General features: G+C 46.9%; 1 protein-coding gene across 4 annotated transcripts in view; it reads right to left on the reverse strand.

The window, feature by feature from the left end:
• Positions 1-12,984, reverse strand: part of bbg (big bang) — a 119,353-nt gene that overhangs the window by 83,003 nt on the left and 23,366 nt on the right. For 3 of the 4 annotated variants that reach the window (XM_015187546.2, XM_015187547.2, XM_033385086.1), the window contains one exon: positions 10,274-12,615. In XM_015187546.2, coding sequence (XP_015043032.2) covers positions 10,274-12,615 — 2,342 coding nt within the window. Of the gene's footprint in view, positions 1-10,273; positions 12,616-12,764; positions 12,872-12,984 lie in introns of those variants that run through there. The other variant, XM_015187549.2, reaches the window with a different exon arrangement.

A 12,984-nucleotide genomic window follows, 5' to 3' on the forward strand; every position in this document is an offset into this window, starting at 1 on the left:
AGATACATTTGCATCTGGAAGATGCGTCTTGGTTTTAGTCATGGTTTGGTTCATGGCTTGCTTCATGGCTTGCTTCGTAGGCTTCGTATTTTTCCAGCTGGTTGCATGCCTCTGCTTGAGTGGAAAATTGTTTTTGGTTAATTCTTGGTTACTCAAGGAGCCAGGCCACGGCCGAGGGAAGATGCCTGGCATGTCTGCGGTGGGTTCCTCTGGTATGCTGTGGGCAGTGGTCAGTGGATTGATAGTTTCTGTTGCTGCTCAATCGATTAGCGATGCTGCGTTGGGCAGTGTTGAATGATGGGTGTACTTGGGGTACTTGGGGTTTCACGGGAAGTCTCAGTCGATTTCGAAAGTTACAGAGAAAGAGAACACTTTCAGTTGAATTGAAGGTTGAACGTAAGGTTTTCAAAACTTCCTGATCTCTCCGTTACTTAATAAGACTTTGGGTCGTCGTCGTCATCCGATATTTTACTCATATCGGCGAAAGCAGTCACAGCGAGTGAGCCAGGGGTTGGCGCACGAGGGAAACGAGTACCCATGGGTATTAAACATATGTATATTTATTTTTATAGATCAGAAAACAATCTATCAGAATTTTAGTGGGTTCTACCAGAAGCTTTAATAAAGAGCTGAAAGACGACTTCAAGATATTCGAACATTGAATTTAAAATCGGAAAAGTCTTCAGATTAAGAATATCGTTAAAAGGTGTATTATTCTTATACTGTTCTTTCCCTAATTGTATCTTATTTATATATAAAATATTGTGTATAATTTCCTTTCACTTTTGTTGAGCTTCATCCCAAGCAGTGGTAGTAGTTCCTTTAAAGCTGTCCCCAATGCCGAGTACGAGCAAACTTAACCCACATAAGTATCTCAATGCAATATGGAGAGGACCCAGAAACATCCCGTCGCCAATTTCCACACACATGGGGCAGGCTACTCATGCAGAATGGCTGTCCATGGCAACAGCAGTTCAGGAACAGCAGCGTCAGCAGCATTGACAATGCCTGGGGGCGAAGGATGCATCGGGGGTTGGGTGGGAGTGGGTAACCGCTTTGAGTCCACCCCTCCCCCCCACAAAACCCATCCTCGCATTCCCTTGCATTGACTTTTGCTCCACATCGAATCGGTGCTGTTGTATAAACACACTGCCGGCTATAACTGTCACTGTCAATAGATTGGGCGGCCACCACCCAGTAGTGCTCTGCTCCATCTCTCTGGGTGTACTATCGTGATGATTGCCAGCGCAGGATGTGACTGGAACAACATCCAGCAGCGACTGAGCGATGGAGCGAGTATGAGTATATCGTTTGCAATCGAAACCATCGATGCCAGAAGCCTCTCAGCATTCCTGTCTAGGTCCAGGCCCAGCAAAGGCACATTTATGACAGAGAGTCATCCGGCCAGTGCAGGCACCGAAGCGGGCTCGGTGTCCACCGTTGCATGTTCGCTGTCCTTTTCATCGCTGCGGTTTAAACCGATTTTCTGTTTGCATAACGACACGTGGTGGCGAGGAGGCCCACGCTCAGGGCCTGATACTCTGGCACTCTGGTCCTGGTTCTGGTTCTGGTTTTGGCACACATGCGTTGGATAATTGCCGCAAGATTTGCCTCGGCGAGGCATGAATAATTTCGCACGCAAATTATTTTCAATATTAACGCCCAGGACAGGAGCCAGGATCGCGAAACAGTCGGCAGACCGCAGAACCGAATTTCAGCTTTCCTTGTGGCATCATCACGGCGTTGAGTGCGGTACGCGATATGCGGAATCGCGGGTAATTGGGTGAGAAGGGAGATTTTTTATTGTTTTGCGGTTGGAGGCCGTATGGGCTGCGGTCTGTGCAGGTGACAAAGGTCAAGATGATTGCACGAAAGGAATGATTCATCTTCAACGCTGAGAGCCCCCTGAATTGAAATAAAATTGGATATTGAGCTATATCTGTAGAGATTTACAGAGGCACAAATATGACTGTTATTCTGCCCAAGCTTTCTGACCACATAGCCACATTAATTGGATGAAATGGAAAAGATTGTCAAGCGACAAAAGTACTACTGTTTTTGAGCTGCCAAGAAAGGAAGCTAAGGTTAAAAGTCGCTCGACCAAGCCATTTTGAAAGCACCAGACCCGAAAATTTCGGTTTTTTTTTCTCGCTCACTCCCTGTTTGATGTTCTGGTAGAGGAACTAAGCAAGTAATACATTAAGATGCTGCTTTTTAAGTCATTTCAGAGCAGTGCTCGTACTCGGGTTTTTGAAGGAAGGATTCGTAATGTTCGAAAGCATTAAAGCGGCATGAGTATAGCTGTTATTTGATGAGTACTGTGGATTCATGCAGGTCCTATATCCCCCTTTTAATTCTATTAAAACATCGGTTAGATCGGTAAGAGAATTGAACCCCTCTTGAACGTTTTCAATCCATTAACGAACGCTGGAGCCTCTGATAGGCCTTTTCACACGCCCACAAAGAATGCAGCCCACACGTGAATTTCCATTCCATTTTGGGTTAAGCCTTTTGCCACATGTTGCAGCATTGCTCGGCACATTAGCACCTTTCCACCGTTAACAGATCTTTCTCCCTACCTACTCGTATGTGTTGTTCTCTTTCTCAGTTCTCTCCCTCTCCCTCTCTCGCTCTCTCCCTCTTTCACTGTCTGGCAATCTTCTCACGACTGAAATTAACAAAATTTTACGCATCGCAAATTTTTAGCGCTTCTCTTTTTTTGTCAACGTGGGTAGATGGCAGGGAAATGGGTAGATGGCTGCGGCAAGGGGTAGGGATAGGGTATGGGGTATGGTGGAGGAGACAAAGTTGCGCCTCCGCAGACGAGGCGCGGACAGCAGGCAAAAGCGAAAAAGCGCAAACCAAGCTGAAAATTGCTTAATCCTGCTGACAAGACAGACTAGCGCTGCAAATGGGTAGGGAGAAAAAGAAGGGTGGAGTGCTAGGAGACCCGGAAAGCGAGGGGGGCACTGGAGCAGGAACAGGCCAGGTCCAGACGATGCGCCGCCGCGACCAGAGATGTGTTTGAGAAGAGCCGCCTGCTCGCCTCCTCGCCTGGGTTCGAGCATCCTGACAACGGAAGAGGGCCTGTGGAAAGAGGAAGCAGGAGACCTGCCGACTGCAGGGGCGCAGGCACGGGCACGGGCACGGGCTCAGGCACAGGGTAGACTTGCTGACAGAGGGCGTTGCAGCGCATAATTATGCATACAAGACGAAGAGAAGTAGGAGCAGGAGCAGGAGGAGGAGGAGGAGGTTGGAGGATGGAGGATGGACGATGGAAGATGGTGGATGAAGACAAGAAAGAAGGCGGCCTCGCCTCACTTTCGGGGTAATAAAGCAATGCATCACTCGAATACAGTCGGAGGTCCAGAGGGTACTCTCCTCCTGATGCCCCACACCCCAACGCCATCCCGATCCTGAGTTCCAGTCCACAGTCCAGTCTGGGGACTCGTGTAGAAAATGTTGACGCATCGTAACTTTGGTTATTTGTGGCCTTGAGCATCAAATGCTGTAATTGAGTTTCGTGTTTTATGATTATAGTTTGCTAGCTTTATTAGCCAGGATCCCCAGCTGAAGCTGAAGCTGAAGCTCTCCGCCAAGCAAAAAAGGGTTCGGACTCGAATAGAAATGTTTTTCGCCTCGGCATAGTATGCGCAAAAGTTCGGTCTGATCGTATAATTAGAATGATGAGGCAATGGCTCTCAAAAGCCTTTAACACTCCACTGTGTAATTGAATAGTTTATGAGCCTGAAAGGAGCCTCATAGTGCGGGCTGTAAATCATTCGGGCGGCTATGGTATGGGGGGCAGGGTCGGGGCTGGTGTTGGGGCGAGCCTCAAGGGTTTATTATTGTTTGGACATTTATGGCTGGGTTATGGGTCCATGCCCGAGGGGACATCGTATAGATATGGTGCCCCAAGGGCAGGTTCCATTGATTATTTATTTTAAGTAGAATTGTAGAAGACTTGGCTAATATGCAAATAACTAAGCTGAGCTTCAGAGAGCCCTGAGGAAATCCCTATGGAATATCAACCTAGTATGCATTCTTCATCCACAATTATCTTATCTAGTGGATTGGAGGGCCAGAATGAAGAAAACTGTTTCCCGTGGCTGTCACTTTGACATTTCGAAAGGGAAGTGCGAGATGGCAACCCTAGTCTTAAGTCCAACATATGGACTCACTCTCAGACTATGAAACACATAGGACCTACTCAAACCGCATCTTTTCCATTTCCAATCGGTCAGATCGTCACACATTAAAGGACCCTTCACTAGTGAGGACCAACTGAATTAGTTCCCAGAAGAAAGTCAAGCCCAAGCATAAGACTTTGACCCACAGTACGGCTAATTATAACATTTTCGTTCCATGACCAATTCACGCAAAACTAAGCAAAGCGACATCATGACTTCATTGCCATTGTTTTTATCGGTTCGCGAAATCGGTGGGCTCCGTGGAAAATCTCATGAACGGGCACACATCATAAATGTCAGGCTGGCGAGAATTATGACACACACACACACAGAAAGCAGTCAGAAGGAGCAGAGCAGGCGAAGGTGAACGGGCGTCCATAGAGAGGGGGAGTCCATTGGAGGCTTTTCTGTTTGCCTTATGAAGTCGTACAGGCGATGGTGGGGTCGCCTCATATCTGAACTCAAGATTTCGTGGTCCGTGACCATTTGGAAATGTGATAATTGCAGGCAGCCAGGCTGGATAGCAGCCTGGCAGCCCTGGCAGGCGTACAGTCGGGCAGGCAGGAGCTGTAATGAGGCATAGCCAAGAGGTTCGGCTGGGGTTCGCTGGGTTTTCTGACACAAAAGTGCAGCTGGGCTTGGCTCCTGTGAGTTCTATTTCTGCCCCGACTCCAGCGCCAGCAGCACCAACTCCGACTCCGACTTCGACTCCACCTCCGACGACTTCTTTCTCCGCTTTATCTCCTCCTCTGTCTCGGCTACTGTTGCACATTTCGCATTTAATGTGACAATGTCACTTTGTTTGTGCCTCTTTGCTATCTGACTGTTAATTTCCAAGGCCCGAGTCTCTGGCTCAGTCTGAGTCTGAGTCAGGGCAAGTTCACACTCTTAATTGGATTTGAAAGTGCAGCAGGAGACATCAGTAGGAGCGGAGCCAGGAGAAGACGAGTTGACACCTTCTCTGTGGAGCTGGAGCTGGAGCTGCGACTGGGACTGGGACTGGGGCTACACCCTTCTTTCACTCTGACTCTCCACACGGAAACTGATTAGATTTGGTACCTGAGAATGGGGCTAAAGCCACTCGGTGTTGGGGCTTTCAAAAGTGTTTACCCCACTTGTGCGATAGTTAATGGCTTTAGCTGTGCTAAATGATAATGGTTGGGAATGGAGATCCACAGCTGGAGCAGATAGCTTTGGGGTCCAAACACCCTCTGACAGCCATTCTTCACTCCATACAGCACAATCAAGGAGAGTTATCCTTTACCGTAAGTGTCATTTGTATTCAAATGACCCTTGACACAAATTGCCATTTGTTAATTTTAGGAAAACCACAAAATGGAAAAGCTGCAACCACAAAACACCGCCAAATATCAAATTAATGCGATTGCCATTAAATGGTGGTTAAATTGATAGTTGATTGGGGGTTAAAGGTCCTATCAGAGGCACAATAATAGTGGCCAGGCTGGGCGGCTGGGCTGCCAGGTCTTAAAGGTCTCAAAAGTCCAAGCAGATGAGTGACTGACTGCATGAATGGATGATGTACGAATGGATTGATTGAGTGGAGGCTGGGACAGAAATTCCCTCTACTCTCGATATATGAGCCACAGGCCTGGGTCCATACAGAGTCTGGATATACATATTTCTTTATGGCACTTACTTTTTCACATTTCATTTCTGAGAGTGAGCGGGCGAGTGAGTGCATCGAGTATTGGGTCAACATTGAGTTGCACTTTTAAAGCAGAGTAAAGCAAAGACAGGACCTCAATGGTGGGGCCTGCAAAATGGGTAAAGATACTCGTAAATTGCGTTCAAGAGCGTAAACAAATCGAATGAGGGAACAGCCACTGAAAACAGAAGTTTCTATTTGATTCGAATTCGTTTTACGACAGTCTACTCCGCTCTTTCCAATGTTCGAGCGGCAACAAAACAATTGGGAAAGCCGCAGACCGCACAACAACAAAATTAGTTACAAAATCTAATCAAAAGACCCCGAGGCGCCAATGACAACAGCAACAACAACCAGAACAGCATGTAATTACATGGGGAAAACTGCGAAACACAAAAACAGAAACAGAAAGAGAAACAACAAATCGAACCAAACCAAACAGCACCAGTAACAGAAAATCGAAATTGAAAATTAATTTCAAATTAATTTCAAATTCACAAAAGCGATAAATTTTGCGCAACACAACACTCGTGACACACACAGGCACACACACACACACACACACCCGAAATGGAACCATACGTCGAATAGGGTAAGCTGGGGGGAGGTCTGGGAGGGGATCTGGGTCCGCTTTCCTGGGTTTTCGACCTGTAAATGTCGAAAAACGCTTGTAATCAAATAAACAGACAAGGCTGTCGATTGGAAATTGCCCTACTCAAAGTCAGGCGGAACAGAGAGACAGCGCAGGAATGAGGACTTTAAGATATGCGAAGATTTAAACACTCTTAGATATTGTTAAAGGAACTAAGATACTCACCAAAAGCATCAAATATCTATGAACTATTCAAGAAGTTACCCTCTTCTGCCTCTTAGTCCTTTGAATCAGCAGCAAAAACTTAAAACTTATCTCAAAACATAATAAAGATACAGTGACAAGTGCCCACCCCCGGCTCACTCGCCTTCCTCGGAGCATGCCTTTCGCGCCGACATGAGTAAAACATCGAGCCACGACGAGGACCCAAAACTTTTTTATACAATCCAGTAAGAATGGATAATAATGATATACAGTACAAGAATGATACAATAACGCACGATTTACGTATGTCACAGGCAATTACAAACGTCATACGAAATTAAATGTTCCCTTTAAAGTTTAAACAATAACCAAAAGTTCGAGTAACTAACACAGACACACAGAGCCGCAGTCGCAGTCGCAGTCACAGTCGCAGTCCCAGTCAGAGTCAGAGGCAGAGAGTGTCACCACTACAGTTTGCCATTTGCATGAATTTTCATTAGCCGAAAACAGTTGAGAGCCCAAGTTGGGCTGCCATGGGGATGGCGATGGGGAAGGGACCCCCCAAAAGCAATTATGCCAGAGAGTGCGAGCAGAGAGAGAGAGAGAGAGAGAGCTGCAGCTGAGGTGCATGTCAGTGAGTCGGACGGGCGGGCTCTGACAAAAAGCCAATCCAATTCCAGAGTGTTGAGTGCAGACCATTGAAAACTGTGTGGGTGATTGCCGCCCTGACATCAGTTCCATGGAAGGCTGAACAGTATATTGGGGAGCTCTCAGGATTAGTTGTATATTTCGTGGCAAGTCAATTATTTACAATCTGTGATAAGCTTGTGGCCTGGCTTTTGGCGTTTGGCATTTGGCATTCCAATCGCCATATGTTCATCATAAACGTACAAAAACTGCTGCCAGATATGGCAAAGCCCATCGATCCAGCGAATCAGCGAACCATCGTTCCAGCCCGGCCTTATCAATGCACCCGTCTGGGTGTTATATTAATGGAAAACCACTCCTTAAACGGACGGCCTGGCTCGTAATTATGAAACTCAGTGTGGCGTGAAAAAAATAATTTACTTTTATGACGATCAACGGAATTCCAGAAAAATCATTTAAGGTACACAAATAATATACGCGTTCACATATAAAAAATACAAACAAATAAAAACCTTGCATATTTGTGTGCAGCTTTAATTGAAAATTTTGCGCGGCTACATAAAATAATGACAGAGCCAAGAGGACTGACTATCAACAGAAGGAAAATAAAATGCACATATATGTAGATTTTTTATGGACTCGCATGTGTGGGTAGAAATCCGAATATTCCCCGAAAATTTCGATGGGGAAAAATAGCTTATTTGTTAAGTTTCATCAGGCGGCAAGTGAAAACAGCACTAAAAGCAATGTAGTTGTACGCGGAATGGTCTTTGGAAACAAGCCCCCAACTGGGATACAATGGGAACAGTAGTGAATTTTTGGATACATTTATATGGGGCTCAAGCCAGCGGAGTTATACACTCTTTGCAGATATCGGACAATAGCTACGATATCTTCTTATAAATATTCAATTTTTACCATCTTTAATCTTTATCCCTTTAATGCCATAAAAACTATCGAGCACAATTTGTAGGACGCTGTCCCAAAAACTTCCCCACTGTTCTGTGCCGTATGCAAATGTGATGTGGCTTGTCCAGCAAAATTTCATTATTATTTCACACCCAGAACAGAGGATTTGGAGCCCACAGAGCACCGCATCGAATCCCATTGCCACCCACCAAACGCATTTTGGTATGTAAATATTTTGGTGCGTGCCAGGACCACGGACCCTGGACCCTGGACCCCAGTCCCATGGTTTGGGGAAGCTGGGATTGCTATTGGTATTGGTGCCAATATTTGCCAGTTTTTTGTTTAATTAAAACATTTTCTCCATTATTTTATGTGCGCTGTGTTCAGCCAATGGAAGGGGGAAACGAAATGCAAATTTTCATTGCGCACAGGTAGCGCACAAATCCAATCCGCATGAAATATTTAAGCCAAACAATTATGCCAGTGCGGGTCGGGCCGGGTCGGACCGGGCCGGGCCGGACCGGCCATAGATGTAATAAAATATATTCTTATTGTTGGTGTTATTGACTTTCAGATTTTCAATTGGTTTGAGGGTTTCCGTGGCCAGCAATTGAGAATTAAATGAAAAGAAATTCGTTTAATTTTCCCATTATTTCCGAATGCTGCAAATCTCTTTTTGTTTAGATTTTCCTTCCTCTCTTTGCACGGTTTATGGAATTCTAATTACGACTACACATACGTACGAAAAACAAATTACAACTGAAAATATATTTCCTAAATTTGCGTTTATCTGTAATCTGTTACTAACGTAGGAACATGGTTTAGGATAAAGTTCCGAGAATCAGAGCCTATAGAAGATCTTGAATTTTAGTTGACAAATGGATAGATCGACAGGGAAATGAAAATACGGATTGTTTGTAGACTGATTATGTAATCTGATACCTTTGTAGAACCAAAAACGATCATCAAACTGATCTGATCTCTCTTTCAGTATTGTTCCCCTAATCGGATCTACTACAGCAAACCCATTATTAAACAAATTGAAAGATAAACTTAATTTGCGTAGCATAATCCGAGCCATAAAAACAATACCACGCAACAAACACCATACAATTCCCACACACACACTCATTGTAGGGTCGGATCGGTGTCGGTCCCATTAAAGCCCTAAGTAAAAACAAAAAAAAAAATAAAATAAAAAGCCAAAACCAACCAAACAAAACTCTGCCATAAAGTCCATTAGTGGCCGTTTTGCATACGCAATGGCCGACAGAGAGACAGAGTGGACCGAGGGCCTAGAGGAAGCTAAAATTGCGGTCAATGTGACAAGTTGGCCAATGTGACAAGTTGGTCCAGAGCTGCCAGAGTTGCCAGAGTTGCCGGGTGAGATGGTGAGGCTGTAAAACTCATTTGGTGGCTGATAATTGCGTGCGTCGTCGGTTTACAGCGGGCCAAGGGGGCGGAGGATAGACGAGAGGCTGTCAAAAAATCAACTAAGTAAGCGAGGGTATCTGACCACAGCAGGGTGGTGCAGCAGTGGACCAGTGGAGCGGCTTGTGGCTGCCCAAGGGAAATGGTGATGGGGATCTGAGGGCTGGCAGTCGTAAATCTCATGAGATGCAAGTTTGCGTTTGGGCAAGTGCAAAGCAAATTGTGCGGCACAAAGTGTTGCAAAACCCAACTTTAACGAAAAGAGAAAAGTCTCTGAGTGAAGGGACTAAAGCGAAAACTAATATTGACTTATATTATTACATTAGCAACAAATTTAATCATAGATTCCCTCTTTGAAATGGATTTATGTAGGATTTCTACAACAAAAATCTGTGAAATGTTGTGGTGGAGCCAGTATTAATTTAACATTTAAGAAAAAATATCTATCTATGGATAAGTGCCATGTCTTCTATGAGCATGTACTATATTTATAAAGAATTTTTAAAAGAAACAAGCTTGATAAAGTTATCCATTATTTGTATATAGACGGAAATTCCTAGTCAATTAGAACTCGGTTCCAGATAAAGTGCAATAATAGATCAAACATAAAGTCTGTCTCTCTTCATCACTCACCTGATTCGTGTTCTCTATTGAGCGACAACGTTGACACATCCTCAGCGGGGCTTATTTCCGCTAGTCCAGGCACTCCTTCATCATCGTCATCTTCATCCTCATCCTCATCCTCATCGTCATCGTTAGTTCGATGGCTGTTGTCGGTGCGACTGTCAATGGCAGGGCTGCCATTGCCCCTGCCATTGATGACCTCGATGACACTCTGGACCGAATCCATCGATGACGTGGCAGATACCAAAATTGGTGTTGTTATCGGGGTGGCAGTGGCCACCGACGAAGCTGATGAGGATGTCGACGAGGGCCCGCTGAGCAGGCCATTTGACTCCTTTGGCTGTTCGCCTTCTCCCTGCTGCAGTCGCCCCTCGTCGGGCAGTTGATGGCTCTCGAAATGCAGGTCATCCAGCAGCAGCTCGGGACTTGGGTCAATGGTGGAGGTTTGGGCTTGAACAGCGGGCACCACATTCGGTAAATCGACGCTGGCCAAGGTGATAATTGGTTGACTCTCCACCTGCTTCTGCTGTCGCTGCGGCAGCGACTGCTGCTCCACACCCAAAATGATGCGCTCTAATGGCTTTGGGGGCGTCACATCTGAACTGCTGCGTCGCTGGCTGGGCGTGGGCTTTGCTTTTTGTCCAGATCCAGGTCCAGATCCACTCCCAGTGGCAGCTCCCGTTACTGTTGCTGTTCCTGGCAGCTCACTGCGCTTGCTGGGAACTGGTGGTGGCGCTGTCTTGGGCTTAATCAGAGTTGGGGACAGTTTCGGCTTGTTTGTGGGCACGGGAGGCTTCGGCTTGGGCTTGGGCAGTGGTGTGGGAGTGGGAGTAAGATTGGTCCTGTCCTGTGTTTTCGGTGTTTCGATGATGTGTTTGTGTAGGAGATAGCCAAGGTCATCTTCGAGGGCAGGTGCAATGAGACCTTCTTCTTTGTTCAAGTCCTTCTTGATCAGTTGAATTTCTTCGTCCATGGCCTGGATTCCTGCCTCCATAGCTTTCAGTTTTGACTCTTTCTCGCTGAAGGATTCCATCTTGACGTTCACTTCTTCTTTTACAGGCTTGTCCTGCTCTTCGTTCACATGGATATCTTCATCTCCGTCTTCCAGGACTGGTTCCTCTTCTTCTTCAGCTGACTTATCTTCTGAAATTTCAACACCTGCGTCTTCCTGATTCTCGACCTGTTCAAAGGCACTCAGGTCAAAGCCCTCCTGGTCATCAACCTGCTCCAGATTGTACAGCTTCTCCGCCTCCTTCCTGACCTTCTGATAGCTCTCGATTAGCTTCTGGGCCTCCTCTTCGAGACGTCGCTCCTCGTCCGTTTTCTTGAGGAGCTTGGCCCCCTTCTTGGCGGCCGCTTCCTTGCTCTGCTCCAGCTTCTTGGTCACCTGCTTCTCACCATCCTTGGTCACCGTCAGAGTCTCACTCAGCTCCCGCTCCAAAGTGGCCTTATCCTCCGAGGGGGTGACGACTGGGTCACCGCTCCCGTTGAGGGTCTGCTGGCCCTCCAGGTAGGATTCCTGTTCGATCTGCTCGCATTCGGTGTAGGTGGACATGCCTCCATTCTCGGACAGCTGTAGCTGCTTGCCACATTCGGATAAGGTCAGGGTACCCCTCTCGATACTCTGTTTATCCTGTGGGTCTTCCAGGCGCTCCCTCAGACGCGTCTCCGCCGAGACGGTGGCAGTCAACGGCTGCAGCTGCAGCTGCTCGTCTCCGACTCCGTCTCCGAGCTCGAGCAGGTTGTCGTTGCTGCTGATCTTCTTGAAGCGGGCACTGCTTGACTTGGATCCGGCGCTGGTCACCAGCTGCTCCTCCCCGGTCAAGGCATCCTTTGTTCGCAGTTCGCTGAGGGTTTGCTCCTCGCTCAGGACTCTCCGTTCCTCGTGAATGGTTGTGGTCAATGTTCCCAGGAGTGCGGCTGGGGCCGTGCCATCCTCTCTCTCCTCATAGGACTGCAGCTTGAATGCAATGTCTGGACTGAAGTTGGAGACACTGGAGGAGCTACTGCTGCTGCTCGTCTTTGTGGTAGTCACCCGGGTCGTTGTGGTCCTTTGGGTCTTCACAGTGCTGCTCTCCTGAACGGAGCTACTCTCCTGGACCGAGCTGCTGCTGCTCTCCTCCTGGCTGGTCTTGCTGCTCGTTTCCTTGTGATTCGTTGTGGTTGCACTGGACGAAGTGAGACTCTCCTCGACAGGGCTCTGGCTCGCTGCCAGGGCTGTCTTATCATGTGCGTCATGGTCAGTAATCTTATCGACATTCACATTCATCTGGGTCAGTCCGCCATCGTTAGCCTCCATATTGGACGTCGGTGCTTGCAATTTTTTCAGCTCCTCCGGCTTGACAATGGTTCTGTGGGGAGGCAGAGAAAAGAGACAGAGAAAGAACTTCAATCAGTCAACAAATCGAGTAATTTGAGTAATCATAATTATGGGCTCTGCTTATCGGTACTCTCTGATATGCTAATTGGCTCTGTTTCTGCCTGTGGCCCCTCTCCGCACCTGGCTGGCTGAGCAACAACGAACGCAAATCGGAAATTGAATGTCAGTTGAGACAGGTTCTGTCGTCGATCGAACCTGTGCCTAACGTTTCCAAAATAACACTGACATTTCTCTATAACTCTTTGCCATTCCGAAGCACCTTATCGGCTAGCGGCTGGCTCCAGTGCCGGGGCCTTTATCAGTGTGTTAGTAAACACACCGGCATTTTGTCTTATCAGCT

This window comes from Drosophila pseudoobscura, chromosome X (assembly GCF_009870125.1).
Source record: "Drosophila pseudoobscura strain MV-25-SWS-2005 chromosome X, UCI_Dpse_MV25, whole genome shotgun sequence".
NCBI lineage: Eukaryota > Metazoa > Arthropoda > Insecta > Diptera > Drosophilidae > Drosophila > Drosophila pseudoobscura.